At 40.3% G+C, this 19,493-nt stretch overlaps 1 protein-coding gene across 2 annotated transcripts in view; it reads right to left on the reverse strand.

The window, feature by feature from the left end:
• Nucleotides 1–677: 677 nt before the first annotated feature.
• The window catches only part of MOSPD1 (motile sperm domain containing 1), a 765,007-nt gene continuing 746,191 nt past the window's right edge, over nt 678–19,493 (reverse strand). For both annotated transcript variants that reach the window (XM_044057571.1, XM_044057572.1), the window contains exon 6: nt 678–2,200. In XM_044057571.1, coding sequence (XP_043913506.1) covers nt 2,169–2,200 — 32 coding nt within the window. In that variant the 3' untranslated portion in view covers nt 678–2,168. The remainder of the gene's footprint in view (nt 2,201–19,493) is intronic.

The raw sequence follows: 19,493 nt of genomic DNA on the forward strand, positions 1-19,493 counted from the left end.
ACCATACCTGGACTGGCTAGTAATGGTAAGTAATTGGAGTAATGGGAAAATAACAACAACAATAAGGATGATAATGACAATAACGATAAAAATAATTACTTTATTAATATTACTATTAATAATAATAATAATAATAATAATAATAATAATAATAATAATAATATTAAAAAACCCTCAGATTCTCAACTTGTGCTTATTTACAACTGTCATCCTCACAATTACAACAGGAAGACAACTTGGCCACATAACAGCTGTACTCAAAATCTTAAAATAATTACATATGGACACTCTGGACACAAAGTGCAGGCCAGGCTGAACTTACCAAAACAAACTGAAGGCAGTCCTAAAAGCATGCGCATGCTACTCAGTAGGCTCTTTGGCTCCTCCATCTTAGAAACAGGCACAGGAAGCTCCTTGTGAAGGGAAGATGACCTTACTTGAGAAGTTAAATTTAATAACTTATTTTTTTGGACAGCATTTTTCTCCCCCACAGTATAATGCTGATTAACATCTGAAACAGCTAACTTTTTGTCATGTCAAGGAAAGACAGTTAAGAAAAAGGAGAATATATAAAAAGTATCTGAACAAGCATCTGCAACATGAATATTTTTTTGCAAACTACAACTATTACCAAGAGCCGTGCTAGTCAAGAGTAACAAAACATTGTTTTATCAGGCTTCCAGAATATAATTTTTTAATTCAAAACACTCATACGACTTTCCTGACATGCTACATGTTTCCAACAAAATGAATTAGCTTAATGTAAGACAAGACACACTTAGTGATTTTATTGAAGTGACACAACATAGTACTAAAATATGATGCAAACCATTCTGAAACATTTAAAAGAGCTAAAATAAGTTCTATGACATTTTCCTACAAACTATTAAGGACTGTCCAGACAAAGTGACAGTGAGAACAGAAATACTAGTCTAAACTCTTCAGTCAGGAGATTTTAAAAGCAACATTTTAAGCTAGTAGACATGGGTTTCTCTACATGGCAGATGAAAAAATAACCAGAATGCCAAATTCCATTTGTCCTTTGTGCCACATACTGTATCTGGCAAATCTGGCCTTGCTCTGTAGTGGCAATGAAACAGTGTAACGTTTCCAAGTGGCATTAGGAATAACCTGAGACTGAAAAAGACCACTATTTTCACCACAGGTGAACTATGCCTTCAAATGTTACCAGTGCCTACTAATGTAGACAGTTTTATGCTAATGCTCCCTGGGTTTACATTTCACAGATGTGGACAAAAAAGACAAAAATGAGTCATATACAATGAACAGTTACTGCTCTTTAGGGCATAATATAGGGAAGACATGGAAGGCAGGGGTGTGGGTGGGGGTTAGCTTTATAATTGGTTTTGGTAGGAGTGCAAAGTGGGAAAAGAAAAATATTTTTTTATACTCTTAAAAGAATGAAATGTGGTAAATAGCTCAAATTAAGATCATACAAATATGACTTTACTCTTAAGAGGTGAAGTAGCATTTAAATATGTGCAAATGACAAATAACTAGAAAAAAAGAAAACGGCAGATGCATAGCCAGGAACAATGTGCAAAAATGGACAAAAACATGGCACAATATATAACTACCTAGCAGCTTTCTTCTTGCTAGGAAGTGCTGAAATACTGATGTCTTGTGTTCACTTGACCACTGTAGTGTTTTAAGTAAACAACAATTTTTGAAAACGATGCATATAATTTTGTAAATTACAAAATAAACCCTCTCCTTCAGCAAGGCTGCAGAATTCTGTTTTCCCAGTATAAGCAAATATCGGGGTAAAATTAATGTCCTTCAAACATATATGTGTGTGTATATATATATATATATATATATATATATATATATATATATATATATATATATATATATATATATAAACTACTTCTTTAAATTCAGTTCATAGTTAGAACAAACCTTCTTAATCCTCCTTGACATTAGTACCTAAAACAAAACATGCCTGCAGTCATCTTGGGTAAAATTGTGTCAATATAAAAATTGATATTGTATTTTTGCAGGCTATTAAAACCATTCACATAAAACATAATTTTCCCTGGTTTATCTGCATTAATTGGCCAAGTGAAAATGAAAGGCAGTTCACATTCACGATGAAGAAGTATCGTACAAAGGAGTTCCTTGTGAAGTGCATCTGTGGTCACAGTTCATGTTCGAAGAATAACCATTGTAACAAGACCTGTGGTATAAAAAAATACAAGTAAACCTACTAGATGCACTGATTTACATAAAACAGCAACAAAACTGTTTGAAGAAAGAAAAAAAATAATGTTTATACTTTTAAAGGGTACTCTAACATTTGGATTTGTGAATGGACATATTTACAGCATTCATCCTTGTTTAGGCTAAATATTTTAGCATTTAACTGCAATTTATATCACTTGCACATTACCAAAACATCAGTATAACTCAAACTTACAGATATCATGTTCTAAAATCTTAATTTCACAACTTGGATATTCAAGACAGCCTAAATGATGAGAGAGACCAGTTGCATGTAACCAGCTGAAACAGCATGTGCATCAGACAGCAGTACAATACAGAATGCCAGAGCATGTGATATACATTTCTGAACAGATGCACAGACTAAAGACTCCGATTTCTTACAATTATAAACATATATTACATCTCCTTCTGTCAAAAGTAATGATTCTCTCTTTACTTCATGAGGTAGACTTCTATAAAAACAGACATGATAGCAAATATTAGTAAACCATTCAATGCTGTATTTCACTGCAATGCATTAATAGAAAATATATTTATCATTTTGCCTGTCTGCTTGCACTTTTAGCTTCAAGGTGTCAATTACAAAGCTGAAACACTGTTAGTATGATAATTAGCAGCACATTTTTCAAAAACAATTCAATAACTTTTCAATGCTTGCTCCTACTGTCTGTGTCTTTGCTGTATTTCCTGATAATCATTCCATATTTTGAATATTTGAGAGTATGTGATCTGCAAACTTAATGTTGATACACTAACAACCACAACCTGGGACTTTTGGTTCATCGACTGATGCTTCTAGAAGCATCTTTGGGGACAATTTCTCAGATATTCCTTATTCCTCAGGACACTTCTTGATGCATCTATTCGCAAAGGCCTTCTTAAGCAAAGCTTCTGTATTCATTATAGTTTCTTGGGTACATTCTTGCTTTTAATAAACATCTCCGATTTCTTCTCAGTGACATTTCATCTCAATACAAACAATGTAAGATCTGAACTGCTCACAGCTTTTCAAGACTAACTTTCTAGCTGCCTTTCTGTGGAACTCTGCTGCATTCTTACTCTATCTTCATTTTACAACACTCACACTCATCACTGTGTTACAACACTCGCACTATCTTCATTTTGCAAAGAAAGCAGGCATCTTGCACTTTTGTCACAGCACCGCTTTCGGCAACACTTGCTTTTTTTCAGTCAATCATTACAAGAAACCAAAGTTTCAGGATGGAATAAGGAAGAATCAAATACAGACAAACTACTACTCATTAACAGATGAGCTGGTGATACAGACAAACTTGTAAGGGAGTATTTTTATATTCAAAAAAAGTGCTAGCTTGTACATCTATGTAATAATCACTGTTAATGCTTTAAGCTTTTTTGCAAGGTTTTTCACAGTCTGAACTGTCCTCCACTTGATCAGTGGACTGTGGATAGCTCAGAATAAAGGACACATAATGAAGCTCCAAATGCTCTAAAAATCTCCTGAAGTAACTTAAAAGAAAGAATAACTTTCTTGGGTGGCATAAGCCAGGGAACCTTGTTGTCTAGGCTTACTTAGGCCCTTGGGCCAATAGCCTAGTACCTACCTATGAAGTGCATGCTTATATAATGTGGAATAGTATCTGAGATGATGACATCAAATACTCTATGGCACAAAACACAGCTTTAAGTGGTTTATTAATAACACCTACACTTGCAGTATTCATTACATTATAACCTGAGTAAATTCTGAATAATAGTTATATCTTCAGTACAGATGACCATTAAGATGAAACAAAGTATTTTATCCAAGACTTGGAGAGATGTGGAACTCTGAGTAACTAGCTTTTCACAAAAAGGAAAGAGAATTAATTTATTTTAATTATTTCAATTCTGCTTAAATACTGACGTACACTTATAATGACCTGTGTGGTGATACGTTCTACTTTTCTACTGTACTCCATTTGACTGCATTTTTTAGTTTGTTCAGGGGTCTAAGTCTTGTATTTAGTGCAGAAATATTGTTTCTGCATTTCTCTTTCCATAAGTAGAATTACGTGTAAAAGCTATTGGTTTGTATTTTAAACCCTGCTGGGCCAAAGTCTTGTAGTTTAATTTACAGTTGTGGCAGGACTGCATACTACTACTACCAGATCTGTGCCTTAATCATTTACTACTGCATTTTTTCCCATAAACAGTGTTACTGGTAAATTTCTGGATGGTCTGGTGCCTTAAACTGTAGTAGAAGTCCAATAGTGAGAGAATTGTCTCTGTACCAGTTTGTGCTCAGTGCCTTTGTGTTCTGCTTATTTAACTGCTTGCATTCTCCTGCCCCGTAACACAATAACACATTTAGTTAAGTTTCTGAAGGAGCTCCAACATTGCCTATATTTGATTGCTAACCCCTGTAGCTAGCCTGCTTTTCCTTGAAAATTTCACAACTCTACCACCCTTCTGCTGTGGTTGTTTTATAAAGTTGCATCTCTGCTCTACATCCCTTATGATTATCTGATTTCCAAAGTCCCTCCCTCCCTCCCTCCCATTTTCATTGCTAACTGTTGTATAAGCTATTTATGTACTCTTCCCATCCACCGTTTTCCATAGATATGATACTGAGTGCCCAGCCAGCAAACCAGTACTGTTGTTAAGTAAACCTTTTTTACTACATACTGTCTTCTGCTCATTTTTCTGGTCAGCAAAGCTTGCAAATCTAGCCTGCATTACATAAGTGTCTTACTCGCATCCAGTGCCACTGAGGCAAAGTTATGTACCTTTGATTGATAAATCGCACTTGTTATTTTCAATAATCACTTTTGTTTCCTGCTTTTATGAGTGCATTTCATTGAATTTTTTTTGTACAAAAAATGTTCTTCCTTTCACTGTTACTGCTTGAAATTTCCTTCTTCAAGGGAATTCCAGCTACTTGTTTAAGTGGCTTGTTTTGCACTGCACTTGTGGGTCTCTTCGACTGTTTTTTACATCAAGAGGACTGGCTTTATTCATCTTGTGGCAGGAGGTATTTGCCAGATCTCTCTGAATTGGAAAATACACAAAAGGACTCATGGTGTAGTCATTTTATTGGCCAGAGGGGGTCATTATTTAGTTTTCTGTTTTTTCTGTACTCTTATAAATTCTGCATGTTTGCATGGGTTAGCAGTGCCCTGTAATGTAGCAAACACCTAGAAAGCAAATTTTATCTGTGGAACGGTCCCTAAAACTGTAACTTGTAAAGCAGCAATACAGTGACTGCCAACAAACTTAGTGAGGCTAGTTAGGCCTTGAGTGACAATACCTACAGATTTAGCAGAATTCTGTGTAAACATTAAGAGTCAGCAGAATTTAGTACTGTTTAGCAAAATCTGCCCAAATAAAGTATTCTTATTAGTCTGCACAAACAAAGCACCCTTAATAGCCTTCTGAACCCAATTCACCGCTCCCCTGTAGTTCACAATTCAAAGGACTAGACAGTTTGTTTGTTTGTGTCTTTGGATATGCAATTTCCTAAGTTCTCTGCAGCCAGCTTGATGGATATGGGCATCTTGAGACAATGTAGCAAATGCCTTATGCTTATTGACAACCACTTAATGTTTAAAGAATTAGACACCGTATGTGAGAGATGTAATTATACAATGAAACTGGAGGCTAAACTCTCGCATTCAAGTCCACATCAGGTTGTAAAAAGCACACAACACACACACAGACTAATGCATGCTAAGGCACATAAATGCAATCTTTCTAAACAATAAAGACCACTTAGACCATCCACTGTCAATGCTATGCCTCAGCAAGCCCAAAGACACTCAGAAAAAAACACCACCTAACACCACATACTCTGTTAGTCTCAGTGGCGCCCCAAACACTAAACCCCTAAGGCAAGCAAGCACACTTCCTAGAACTCTCATCATAGGGGACTCCATTGTAAGATAGAATGATGCCCCACTAACCAAGCTGAACACGAATAAGATAACAGTTAGTCGCTTATCTGGAACCAGGATCCACCAAATTCTCTTACACTCAAGTCATTACACCACAGGTACCAGTATGATTCCATCAAGGTTCATGTAAGTGTAACAGACCTGAGATGTATCTCACTGTACTATACGAAGAAAGACAAAATGGAGATTTCAGACTACGTGTCTCAGTCTGGTAAGACCTGGCATTGAGTAGCATGTTACCATCACCGAGGATGATGCCACAATATGAGCAAAAAAGATTGATTTCAACAACCGGGTGTCTTTCTGATGTTATTCTAAGGGGATCCAATATTTGTTAGCTTAGGTGGGCAGGGTCAACAAATCACGCTTCTTTGCCAATGATGGTCTGCACCTTTCCCTCTAGGCTTTTAAATACTGGCTTAGGCAATAGCAAATAAAAACCTACCAACATAGCAAAATCAGCTCAGCATAACCTGAGGGTGCTACTGCTCAATGCCAGCAGCCTAAATAAAAAACTACACCACCTCCAAGCCCTCCTCACACTCTAGATTATAGACATCTGTGCAGTTACGAGACATGGTTTAAAGAGGCACAGAGTATACTGGCAGTGCAAGGTTTCAGTGCCTTCCACACTTTTAGACCAGTAGCTAAACAGAAAAGAGCTAAAGGTGCAGATTCTTAAAATACATCAATAACAAACATACCTCTAGAGTGGTCAAACATGATAAAGTGCTGGAGTTCTTCCACATGCAGATCACCACAGACGAAATCCTATACCATATCCTAGACAAATACAGGTCATCCTCCATATCCAAAAAAGCTCACAATACATAGGTTGGATGGTAAATGTCTTCAGTAGGTCGACATAACATCCTACTCAAGGGAGACTTTAATTACTCCTCTATAGATTGGGAATCCTACATGGCCTCAAATCTACAGACATAGAAATTCCTGGACTTGTAAATACAAACACCCTTGACCAAATAGCGAACACGCTCATTAAAGGCTCTAACATACTGGACCTCATGCTCACAAATATGGGAAGATGCTGCACACCCCCCCATGTCTCATACTCCCTGGTAAAGTCAGACCATAAAGCTGTCTCCTTCTAAATCAAAAACAACTCCATAATCCCATTAAAACCAGTAAAACTTAAGAAATATTCCAAGGCAAATTACCTTTTATTATAGGTTCATAGGTATGTACTAGGCTATTGGCCCTAGGGCCTATATAAGCCTAGCCAAAAAGGTACCCTGTCTTTCGTCACCCAAGAAAATTATTTTCCTGTGCCCCTGTCAAGCAGAGCCACAGAAGTGATCCCTGGGGTGAATTTCCTATTTCCCATCCAATCATCAATATTTTTCTTGAGGAGTACTAATGAGGAGCTCTGTTTGACATAGATAGGTAGCCTGTTCCAGAGTATGGGAAGTCTCTGGGACAGGAATCTATCCCTCCAGCATGTTCTGTTTATTGTGGTGACAAGGTTTAGGTCCCTAGAGTGTGTAGCTCGGAGGGATTGGGAATATTTTAAGTGGAGCATGTCCAACAGCTCTGGGTTTGACATAGCTTTGTATGTTAGGCAGAGATTGCCTCTGAGTAGGCGATATGTGATGGAGTAAAGCTGGAGTTTTTTGAGACGGTTTGCATAGGGCATCTGTTTGACGCCAGTAATCCTCTTTGCGAGGTATTTCTGTAGCCTTTCCAATTGTTGTAGATGTCTTGTGAGGTACATACCAAAAGGGGCGTTGTACTCTATAATGGGTCTAATGAGTGAGGAGTAGAGGGGAACAATGACCTCTTTTTTCTGGTTGAGAAACCTTTTGTGATGAGGTGTGCCACGTAGAAAGATTTCCTGACCACTGTGGCGATGTGATTATCAAAGGAGAGACTACTGTCCACCTGGGTCTCAAGGTCTCTTATCACACTTTCAGTGTTAAGTAGATTACCGCCTATGTGGTAGTGCATGGGTACAGAGTTTTTACCAAATGGGATGACAATGCACTTTTTGGCATTGAGCTTGAGGCCATGGCTTTGTCACCAGGCTCCTGTCTCAGTGAGGCCCTTTTGTACGATGTCCACATCGTTAGGGAGTTTTGATTATGGCTCCTAATTTGCAGTCATCTGCGAACTTAGTTAGCCAAAGACCTTCTGTGTTAGCCTGTACTTCACTGAAGTAGATACCAAACAGGAGAGGACCCAGGACTGAACCCTGTAGTACTCCACTTGTCACTGGTCTGAAGTCGGATTTGGAGTCTGCTACTTTCACAGTGTGGGTTATTTCAGTAAGCCAGATAGCAACCCATCTTGTGACATAGGGATTAATACCTAGTTTAGTGAGTTTATCTATAATTCCAGAGTGGGGGATGGTGTCAAAAGCCTTGGCAAGATCTAGATAGGCTGTGTGAACCACCTTACCTTCATCTATGGCTTTGGTGACTGCTTCAAAGAAGTCTATCAGGGTTAGGAGACATGATCTGCCTTTTACAAACCCGAACTGTGTGGGGTCCAGAGTTTGGAGATTACCAATGTCTTTGTTTATGACTATTTATCATGATTTATTAAGTACTGGTTTGTCAAAATTCAATGCCACTTCAAACCCCGAGAACACACCATCCTATGCTGAATTCCTCTCAGAAACTCTGTACAGCCATATCTGCAGAGAGGCTGGTGTACCTGCCAGAAATAAGCCGAGAACTAGCCCCAGAAGCAAACCACCCTGATGGCATCCCAGATTAAACAGGATATACAACAAATGGAAAAAACTTATGGCAAAGAACAGGAAGGGTAATTCCCATACAGATAAAAAAATCTCCTCTATCATCAAAGTAAATAGGCAACTAAGAGGCCTAATTAGGTCAAGCAAAACCAACTTTGAGGTTAAAATATCCTCCCAGGTGAAAGATAACCATAAAGCCTTCTACAGCTATGTCAGAAACCTCAAGGGTAGCACACAGAAATGGGCAGAACTAGTGGTTAATGATGCCACATTCACTAAGCCCGGCGATACAGCAAACTTGTTAGCAAGACAAGTTCAGTTCCAGCTTTACCCCCCTCTCACCCAATACCACCCCCCAATAATACCCTCAAACGTAACCCCTCCAAATATAAATAAGGAGAATGTACTGGCTGCATTCACTAAAGCCAAGAACACAGCCTTGGTGGGCCCCAATAATATTTGAGGATGCCTTCTGAATAGTCTAAAATATGACTCATCAGGACCCCCTGGAGTCATTATTTAACTATAATCTTAAAACAGGCTTTATGTCACCTGAATGGAGGACTGCAAAAGTCATCCCCCTTCATAAGTAAAGATTTTCAACAGATCCTGGAAACTACAGACCCATTAATCTGACTAGTCTTACTTGCAAAGCCATGGAAAGAATTATGGAAATGATCAAAAAGGACATTGGTGACCTCTTTGGCTTTGTCAAAAGAAGGTCATGCTTACTGAATCTGGTGGACTTCCTTGAAAAAATCACCAAGGCAATGGATGAGAGGAAAACCGTGCATACTGCTTACTTATATATGGCTAAACCATTTGATGCAATACTCCACTTGGGCATTGTCTACAAACTTACAGAACTAGGTATAAACCCCTTTATAACACTCTCACTAGCTAGCTGGCTCACTGATAGGACCCAGAAGGTTAGAATCGGTGAGGCCACCTCCATAAACAGGCCGGTCACTAATGGAGTCCCTCAGGGCTCTGTGCTAGGCCCACTCCTCTCTGGCATCTACTTTTCAGATATCAAAGCCAATGTCAAAGGCCTTTGGCAAACCAAGTTCACTGATGAATGCAAACTGGGAGCAGTCATTAAATCCCCCCGAAGGCAAGAACATCCTTCAGGAAGGTATAATACAGGCAAATGCTTGCTGCCAAAGCCATGACTTAAAAACTCAATACCAAGAAATGCATTATAGTACCTTTTGGGAAGACTAACACCCGGGTAACTACATCATGAGTAAAATACCCTTAAAATTTGATTTACTAGTCGGGGATCTGGAAACTCATGTAGACAGTAACCTGGCCTTTGAAGAACATGTTTCCAAGGTAGTAAGAACATCCTCCTAAGTTGCTCAACTTGTAGGCAAGGGCATGGCATGTAGGTCAGAGAGGTCATCATACCACTGTACTTGGCCCTCATTAGGCCCATCATAGAGAATAATGCCTCCTACGTTATGTACCACACATGCAGCAACTCAAGCGTCCACAAAGGTTCCTTACAAAAAGGATGCAGGGAGAAAACACAATGTCCTACACTGATTGCCTCAAAGCCTCATCCTTTCACTCAGTATCACACAGATTTCTAAGAGGTGATCTTTGCCTGGCACACAAGGCATTCCTGAACCCTGTTTTGATGAATCTTTTGCACATCCGCAAAACAAACAGCATCAGAGCTACTAGATTAAAATACACAAATTTTGCTTTAAAACATAAACAGGACATGTTGGAGAGACAGACATGTTTCTCAGAGAATTTACATTCTCTGGAACAGGCTCCCTATCCATGTGGAGCAAAGTTATTCCCTATCCTTATTTAAGTACAACTTGGACCAATGGATGGGTAATCAGAAATTCATCCTGGCTCCTATATCTCTGATGGACAGAGGCAGTCAATAAATCACCCCCTATAAATCAAATACAAATCAAATTTGTGGGTCACATTTGGGTTACATGGTTAGGCTTTTAAGGGCCTTAGTGGTTGTTAGTCTAGTATACACCTATGAAATATGTCCCAATGACTACATCAGTACTGAGCAAGAAATTACCTTCTCTTGAAATATTATGGAATGCATTACGTATAGAAAGTACAGTTTTTAAGCGCTTAACAGATCTTCAAAAGAGAGGTTACTGTAACAGTAATTCATAAAATCTGGATCTACCAAATTCCCATCCAGAGTTTTCATTAGTTAAGCCCTAATTGGTTTGGAGATCAGCTCTGATCTTACACAAGCATTACATGGAACCCTGCTTGGGGAATAAGGCACTGATATATAATCAGCACTTCAAGGAGCTTTATTCTGTTCTTTGAGTCTCTTCTGGCCATCATAGGGAAATGTAATTAATAGACCATGTAATATTAGTAGCTGTAGCTTTTCTACTATGTTAACCTCTCTGTGAAAATCTGTCACTATGGTAAATATCTTGTCTTCTTTGTAACAGTAAATCATAACACCTGGGTAAATTCCCAAGCAATGTTAGCGTACCCATTAGATGTGGACAGTTACAGGATCCTCCTCTGGTAGACCAATGGAAAAAGCATTCCCTGGCACTGAAATATGCCTCCACTTTCTAATGTTTTACGAAGGTGTATATAACAGGCTTTGTGAAAAACTGTACAGTATCCTGTGCAGACCCATTTCTGAAATATGTTGCTGATGTAGCTGCTGCATTAGTGGAATGTGGTGCTATTGTGCATTGTACATGTTTATTACACTTGCCACAGTGAAAGGAAACAGAGTGGACAACCCATTAAGACAAGGTAATTTTACTGACTGGTAAGCCCTTTTTTTTTTTTTTTTACCATTCTTGAATTAAAAAGCTGATCAGTTTTAGTGTGACATCTGAGTTATCTGTGTGCATCTAGTATATGCAGTTGCTGTCCTTCATTCTGGTAGTTTGGGTAAGACAACGGCAGCTATATAGACTGATTTAGTGTGACTGTTGATCCAACTTTTAGCAAGAATCATGGATTTCTATTGATGCTCTTGTTATAGAAAGCCAAGTAAAAAGTACAGTTTTGTACCTACCATAAATGTAGATGTTCGAGTGTCTTCACTGCTGCAGTCATTATACTTGGGTTAACCTGCCGTCAGGCGGTCCCGCAGTCGGCCAGAGTTCCAAAGTCTTGGTCCGGCGTCGGTTGCTGTCACTTCTTCCCTGACGTCAGTGCAGCAAGGGTATATAAGATGCAGCTGATGCCATTTTCTTTAGTTTTTCTTGCCCCAGATGTCAGGTGCTCCCAAATAGGTAGGCAATACAAATTGCTAATAAAACATACAATAAAGGTAAAAAACAAAACCTTCAGTTACCAGCAAATACACCACTTAGGTAGTATAAGGTTGAAAGTTATAGATAAGTTCCAGCTAAGAAAGAGGGGGTGGCGGGTGGGTAACCTGGACTGCAGCAGTGTATACACTTGAACATCTACATTTATGGTAGGTACAAAACTGTACTATGTTCATCGTGTTTCATTGCTGCAGTCATTACACTTGGGTTGAATCCCAAAGCTGAGTTAGGGTGGCTGGTTCTATAGAGGATTTGGGGTGGCTATGAGACCCTGCAGCACTGCATTGGCAAAGCCAGCTCTGGATCTAGAATAGAGGCAAGTGATAATGCTTGGTAAAGGTGTGCACTGAACTCCAAGTTGCAGCTTCCAAGATATCTTTGGTAGGTACTCCTCTAAGGTAGGCAGTTGAAGTGGCTGTTGCCCTGGTGGAATGTGGTCTAATGTTACTAGGTACAGGTTTCCCATGCTGTGTGTAGCAGAACCAGATACAGTGTCCTATCCACTTTGAAATGGTCTGCTTTGAAATAGCCTTTCCCTGTGATCCTGCAGCATATGCTACAAACAATTGCTCAGTTTTTCTGAAAGCTTTTGTTTTGTCCAAGTAGAAACGTAATTGGCTGTGTATGTCCAAGGAATGCAGAAGTCTCTCCCCTTTATTCTGGGGATTTGGATAAAAAGTTGGCAAGTGAATAGTTTGGTTAAGAGCCACACTGGATACCACCTTAGGCATAAATGAGGGGTTTGTCCTTAAAGAAACCCTGTCTTGGTGAAAAATGATGAAGGGCTCCACTGCCATTAGTGCCTGTAACTCTGAGACTCTTCGTGCTGAGGTTATTGCCAGAAGCAGAGCAGTTTTCCATGACATATATTTTAATTCTGTTGAATTGGCTGGCTCAAAAGGAGGTAAAGTTAGTTTTTCCAAGACAAAATTGAGGTCCCAAGTTGGTGTTGGTGCTCTCCGGGGCAGTCTTATGTTTTTAGCCCCTCTGAGGTACTGCTTTAGCAATGGATGAGAGAAAATAGGAGGATCTGTGTTGTAATGAGCCAAGATGGCAGAGGCGTGGATCTTAACGGATGAAAAAGATAGTCCTTTGTCCAGCATATCAGTTAAGTATTGTAATATCTAAGGAATATTTGGGACAAGAGGGTCAAAGCTTTGAGCCTGGTTCCAGGCACAGAATCTCTTCCACTTATCTGAATAAGATTTCCTGGTGCTAGGCCTCCTGGCCTCCAAAATGACATCCATAACAGCTTTAGAGAGAGGTGTTGTCTGCTTGACTAATGAATCTACCATGCAGCCAGGTTTAAGCTTTTGAGCTGACTGTGCAGGATCTGATTGTTTTGTTGAGTCAGAAGGTGTAAAGTTTGAGGTAAAATCCATGGTGGGCCATGAGCTAAGTTCTTTAAGATTGGGTACCAGAGCTGGCGTGGCCAGTCTGCGGCAATCAGGATCATCTGTGTTTTTTCTTGTCTGGCTTTTAGGAGTACCTTTGAAAGGAGAGGCAGTGGTGGGAAGGCATAAACTTTTAGGCTTTTCCAGCTGAACGAGAGAGCATCCACCTTCCATGCTTGTGTGTGATAAGTCCTTGTGCAGAATTGTTGTAGTTGGCAATTCATTGGGGAGGCAAAGAGATCTATGTCTGGGCACCCCCATTTTTGCGTTATCATGCTGAAAACTTGTGGATTTAATTTCCACTTGTGAGGATCCATGATGTTTCTGCTTGAGTCGTCTGCCAGAGTGTTTTTCTTTCCTGGCAGGAATTGTGCTTGTAGATGAACTTGATAGGTTAGAGCTGTGTTCCACAAGGTCATGACTTGCCTGCATAGCGGATAAGAATGAGTGCCCCCTTGCTTGTTTATGTACCACATAACTGTGGTGTTGTCTGTCTTTAATAATAGTTGTCCTGGATGCAGAAGGTCCTTGAAAGCTGTTAGGGCATTTTGTACAGCCAACATCTTTTTTTGATTGATGTGAAGATGCATTTGGTCTGTGGTCCACTTGCCCTGAATACATTTTCCTGCCATGTGTGCTCCCCAGGCGTAATCCGAAGCATCTGTTGTTAGTGTTTGCCTGGCTGTGGGTAGAGTGAAAGGCTGTCCCTTGTTGAGGTGACATGCCTGTGCCCACCATCGAAACTCCTGTTGTAGGCAGGGAATGAGTGGTATTACTGCTTCCAAACTGTGACAGTGTTGAGTCCAAACACTTTTTAGGTACCATTGTAATTTCCTCATATGCAGTCTGGCATATGGAATTAGTAGTATGCAGGATGCCATGAATCCCAAGGCCTGCAGAATTTTTCTTGCAGGGAGTTGGGGTTTTGTTGCCATCAATTGAAAGTACTGAGTCAGTTGTCCTTGCTTGTCTGGGCCGTTGTATTTAAGCTGGCACCCAGGAATATTATCTCTTGTGAGGGCACTAGTTTTGACTTCTTTTCATTTACTGTGTACCCTAGGCAAATTAGCAACCTTTTTACAAATGCCAGATGCTTTAGAAGAATGTCCTCTCTGCTTGAATAAGGCAGTCGTCCAGGTATGGATATATTTAAATTCCTTTTTGTCTGCAAAATGCAATTACTGGTGCCAGGCACTTTGTGAAGACCCTGGGCACAGTAGATAAGCCAAAGGGCAGTGCAGAGAATTGGTAATGCATTGAACCAGCTATGAATCTGAGGTATCTTCTGCAATTTTGTCTGATAGGGACATGCAGGTATGCCTCTTTGAGGTCCAAAGTAACAAGCCAAGCCTTCTTGCCCATCATGGGAAGAAGCTGCTGTAGTGTCAACATTTTGAATTTCGGAACATCCAGGTAAGTATTTAGAGTAGAAAGGTCTAGTATGGGTCTCCATGCTTTGTCCTTTCTGTGGACCAGGAAAAGTCTTGAGTAAAATCTTTGTCCTTGTTCCTGTCGTGGCACTTTTTGAATAGCTCTCATGTCCATGAGGGCTGTAATTTGTTTTTGTGCCTCGGCCCATTGATTTTGTGGCAGGTCTGGCATTCCTTTTAGCCTTGGTAGAGTGTGAAAGTGGAACCTGTAACCTTGAGACACAATATTCAGAATCCATTTGTCTTGGGTGATTATATGCCAATTTTGAGAAAAAAGTGCTAGTTTTTCCCCTAAGGGAGCTGCCAAAAGGTAAGTGCTTGGCATTCAAAGGGGGAAGTCATTGGGACTGTTTCCTGTAAGGTTGTGACTTGTCTTCACCTCCTTTTGGGGTTGAAGTACACCACTGTCGTGGTCTGTAAGAGCCTTGGGGCTGAGATCTGCCTCTTGGGCGTCTGTATCTGCCTCTTTGTGGTCTGTCTGACACTGGAAAGCACCAATTCTTTTAAGGCCAATTTCTGATAAATCGAGGTGGCTGTACCTGTAAGAAATCCTTCACTGTTTGCATAGATTTTGCCTTATCCTCCATTTTCTTTAATACCTCTTCTGCCTTAACACCAAATAAAACATCCTGCTGTAAAGGAGCATCCAATAATTTAGCCTTAACATGATCAGGTAAACCTTGCTCTTTTAACCAAGCATGCCTTCGAATCACAGATCCTGTAACTGCTGCTCTACAAGAAGCCTCTAATGAATCAAAACCACATTGCAGAGTATGTTTTCCCACTTGTTCAGCTGCATGCAATAACTCCTGCATTTCCTTATAGTCAGGATGTTCTGAACTTGTAACCATTTTCTGTTTTAACAGAAACATTAAATATTGTTGGTATTTAAGCATGTGAAACTGGCAATTTAAAGCTCTCACTGCTAAAGCTGCAGAAGTGTAAACTTTCTTCCCCCATCTGTCTAATGCTCTAGAATCCCTGTCAGAGGGAACTGGATTCTTAGCCGTGGAAGCCTTTACCCCTTTGGGACCCTGGGAAATAGTTTCTGGGTCAGCAACAGGATTTTATAAAGAAATTTGTGGGAGTCAGGGACTCTGTAGTACCTGTCTGGTTTGACTGGATCAGGAGGCAAAGAATCAGGATTTAAACTGGATTCAGAGTACACATCATCTACAATATCTAACACTGGCAGAACAGCAAGGGGTCTGTGCTGAGGTAATAAAAGAAAGTCTCTGAGCCTTTTCTTGGATTCTGAGTAATCCTGGCCCTCCCAATGGAAATGCTCCCTCATAGTATGTAAAGTTTCTCCAAAAGAATAATCCTCAGGAGGAGAGGCTGAAGGAATCGATTCTTCAGCATCAGAGTCCTCCTCATAGGGGGGTAAAGAGTATCCCTAGTTTGAAGAGGAATCAGAAAAAATGGAAACCTGGTCAGAGGAATCATAGTCTGTATCCTGCCTAGGCCTTTTATCAGGAGGGGGATGGGTACCCCTGATCAGAGTAATTAAGTCTTCGGCCATTTTGAGCATCTGTTTTTTAGGCATGGACGCCTGTCCAGGTGAATGCTGTACTTGCTTCTTAGTCTTTAATGGAGTTTTAGACTTGGCTGTAGTTTTTATGGTAAGCTGTGAAGGTCTGAAAACACCCTCAGAAGCCGATGCCTGCTCAGCGGCTCCGGACCCATCTGAAGGGCTAGTTTCCGTAGGCCCAACACCTTGAGTATCCAGAGGCCTAGACATCTCCACGTGGGAGTCGGAGGCGGCCTGTGGCTCTGAGGTAGCGGGTGTCAGAGGCTGCGAAAGCGCCTCACTGAGAACCGGCGACTGGCCTAGAAGAGGCTTCATCGTCAGTTTTGGGCCGCGGATGCCTGTCCTTATCTTATCCTTGTCTTTGCATTTTTTGTGTATTCCGGTCGTCGGTTGTTCCAATGGCATGGTATAATTAAACCTTCAGCCAAAGTAATGGCGAGCAAAATCAAACCGACGTTTAATAGTGCATTTGTTAAATCTAGCACAAAACTGACAACTTGTGACGTCGTGGTCTGGGCCTAGGCATGGAATACAGTAAGAATGAAAATCCTTATGAGGTATTTGCTTCCCACAAGAAATACAATTATTAACTTTTACTGACATCGGTCTGAGGCAAGAAAAAGTTTCCCCAATGGGGTACTTAGCTTTATTGAAGACTTCGGTTCTGAAATTCGAATTGAAAATCTCAGGAGTCGGCCGACCAGCACTTGCGAACTGCTTTTGCTTCAGGCACCGCACGGCAAGAAAGACTGGAAAAAATGGCATCGGCTGCATCTTATATACCCCTGGTGCACTGACGTCAGGGAAGAAGCGGCAGTAACCGACGCCGGACCAAGACTTTGAAACTCTGGCCGACTGTGGGACCGCCTGACGGCAGGATAACCCAAGTGTAATGACTGCACACGATGAACATCAGTCACTTGCTCTCATCACACACAGTCAAGTCACAGATACTCAAGGATAACATCTTTAGTGACAGTTGCTCACTTTACATGAAAGGTATGCTTTTACTTGAGCATTACTGATCACTCTTTCTTCAATGTGCACAACCACAGACTGAAACTAATAATAAAAGTAAGGATGTGAAATACCTCCCTGCATGGGGGGAGTGCAGCGGCTTATCTTCTTATAAGAAATGCTTTCTATTAGTATGTCAGTTACTTATAAAGTGACACACCTGAGTTCATGCACTATGAGGATGTGAGCACTTAAGTGCTCCTTTACAACTTAATGTGACTAAGCTAGTGTGATGAGATCTCTCAACAGTCGAAGAGACAGTTAGTCCAGTTTACAGATTAAAGCCTGCAAATCTGATCTGCTTTCTCCCGAGTGAGCAGCAACCAGAAAAGTGCTTTCCATGAAAGCTGGTTTAATACACTCTATCTGCTGTTTCAAAGTGGAAAAAGCCTGCTTTTGCAAGGGAAAAAAATATGCTTTCTTTTTTTTTTCTTCTACACTTTTTACTGTGTTTGGGTTAGGTTGTTCTTTCTCTTACAGTTCTGCTCTGTCCTCATGAACTACTCCACCTCAAGCTGTGTATATTAATCCCAATGCCCAATTACACACTGCTAGTCAGGGGTTGCTAGCCCCCTTTTAGTTAGCGTTGGTATTATACTAGAGATGGAACTGATGGTTACTTGGAGCAGCTCTACCCAAGGCCCACATGCAGACATGCCCTTAGTCCCACTCATTCTGCTCAGTTGCCATTCTTCTGCTCCAGTTTCTACCAACGTTAGCATGAGTGGACTAGCCACACCAGTACATTATCCATGACTTTTCTACTGTGAGGGGTCAGCAGGCTCAACCTCATCATTCTCTTCCCTACCAGTTCCAACAGGTACCCAAACCATTACTGGAAGTCAGGTCACTGCACTGTAACCAGGACTTTAACCTTCTACACATTCCGGTTTGGGGAAATATGCCTTCTTATTGACCTGAGGTTAAAAATTCCATTTAGGAAGGCCTTACAAGTGGTTTCTGCAGCAGTCTGTGGAAAAGCTGGTTCACTGGTTCATACACAGTTCTTAGACATGCAGCTCATGAGACCACTGAGTAGCCTAGCCCAATTTTCCAATTCCCCAGAGTACTATATGGTTAAGAGACTTGTTCAAGGTCAGATCGTAGACAATTGGAGGCTGAGAGACTCAAACACTGCACATAGAAGGAGCAGCTTTTAACAAATCACAGCCTTAATCCTTTATGCCAACTGCTATACAAATGTACCACCACCTGGTGTTTTTCCATGAATGTTGATTAAGTAAACTGCCATGTTTCAAATAGTTAACAAACAAGGTGACAACATCCCCGGGTGGGCTTGAACCAGCAAACTTTTAGTTAACAGCCAAACATACCGTCTGTGCCACAGTGGCTTTGTATTTAAGCAGAGATTTTAACTTAAACTGACACAATAAGCTTAATCTGAATCAAATATACTGCTCAGATTTTCTAATTACCACGGTACAGAACAGTGAAAAACATTTAGATCCTTTAATACAGTCCAAAAGTCGTCTCTTCCACTTTTGTGTACACGATTTCTTATGTTAGGTTCCCTAGGTTCACAAACAAGGAATGCCAGTAATAAAAAAAATATATCACAGTTAACAGTATAATATTGGCAGTCATTTTATGAGAGTGAAGGAGTAGGGAATTTGTTGTGTTCTTGCTAGTGTTTTCTAGAAGGGAATGTTGCAGGTGGGAAGTAGTTATAATATGTCCTTTGCTGTGCTCTTTGCCTTTTCGCCATGGTTCAGCAACTGTGAAGTTAACATATTTAACTAAGTGGGGTATGGCTGATAGTGCAGGGGATCTTGCTGCTTGCAAAACACTTTTTTAAATTTTCCTTCACTTATTAAAGCCAGCAATGTTCTTTACTTGATTAATCTAGTCAAATGTTTTAGATCTGACGTAGACAATCTTGTCTTCATTCACTCATCATAGATCATTCTTTAATATATTTACAACTTGAGTGGAA

Source organism: Protopterus annectens, chromosome 15.part0 (genome assembly GCF_019279795.1).
Source record: "Protopterus annectens isolate FY-2018-M chromosome 15.part0, PAN1.0, whole genome shotgun sequence".
Classification (NCBI taxonomy): Eukaryota; Metazoa; Chordata; order Ceratodontiformes; family Protopteridae; genus Protopterus; species Protopterus annectens.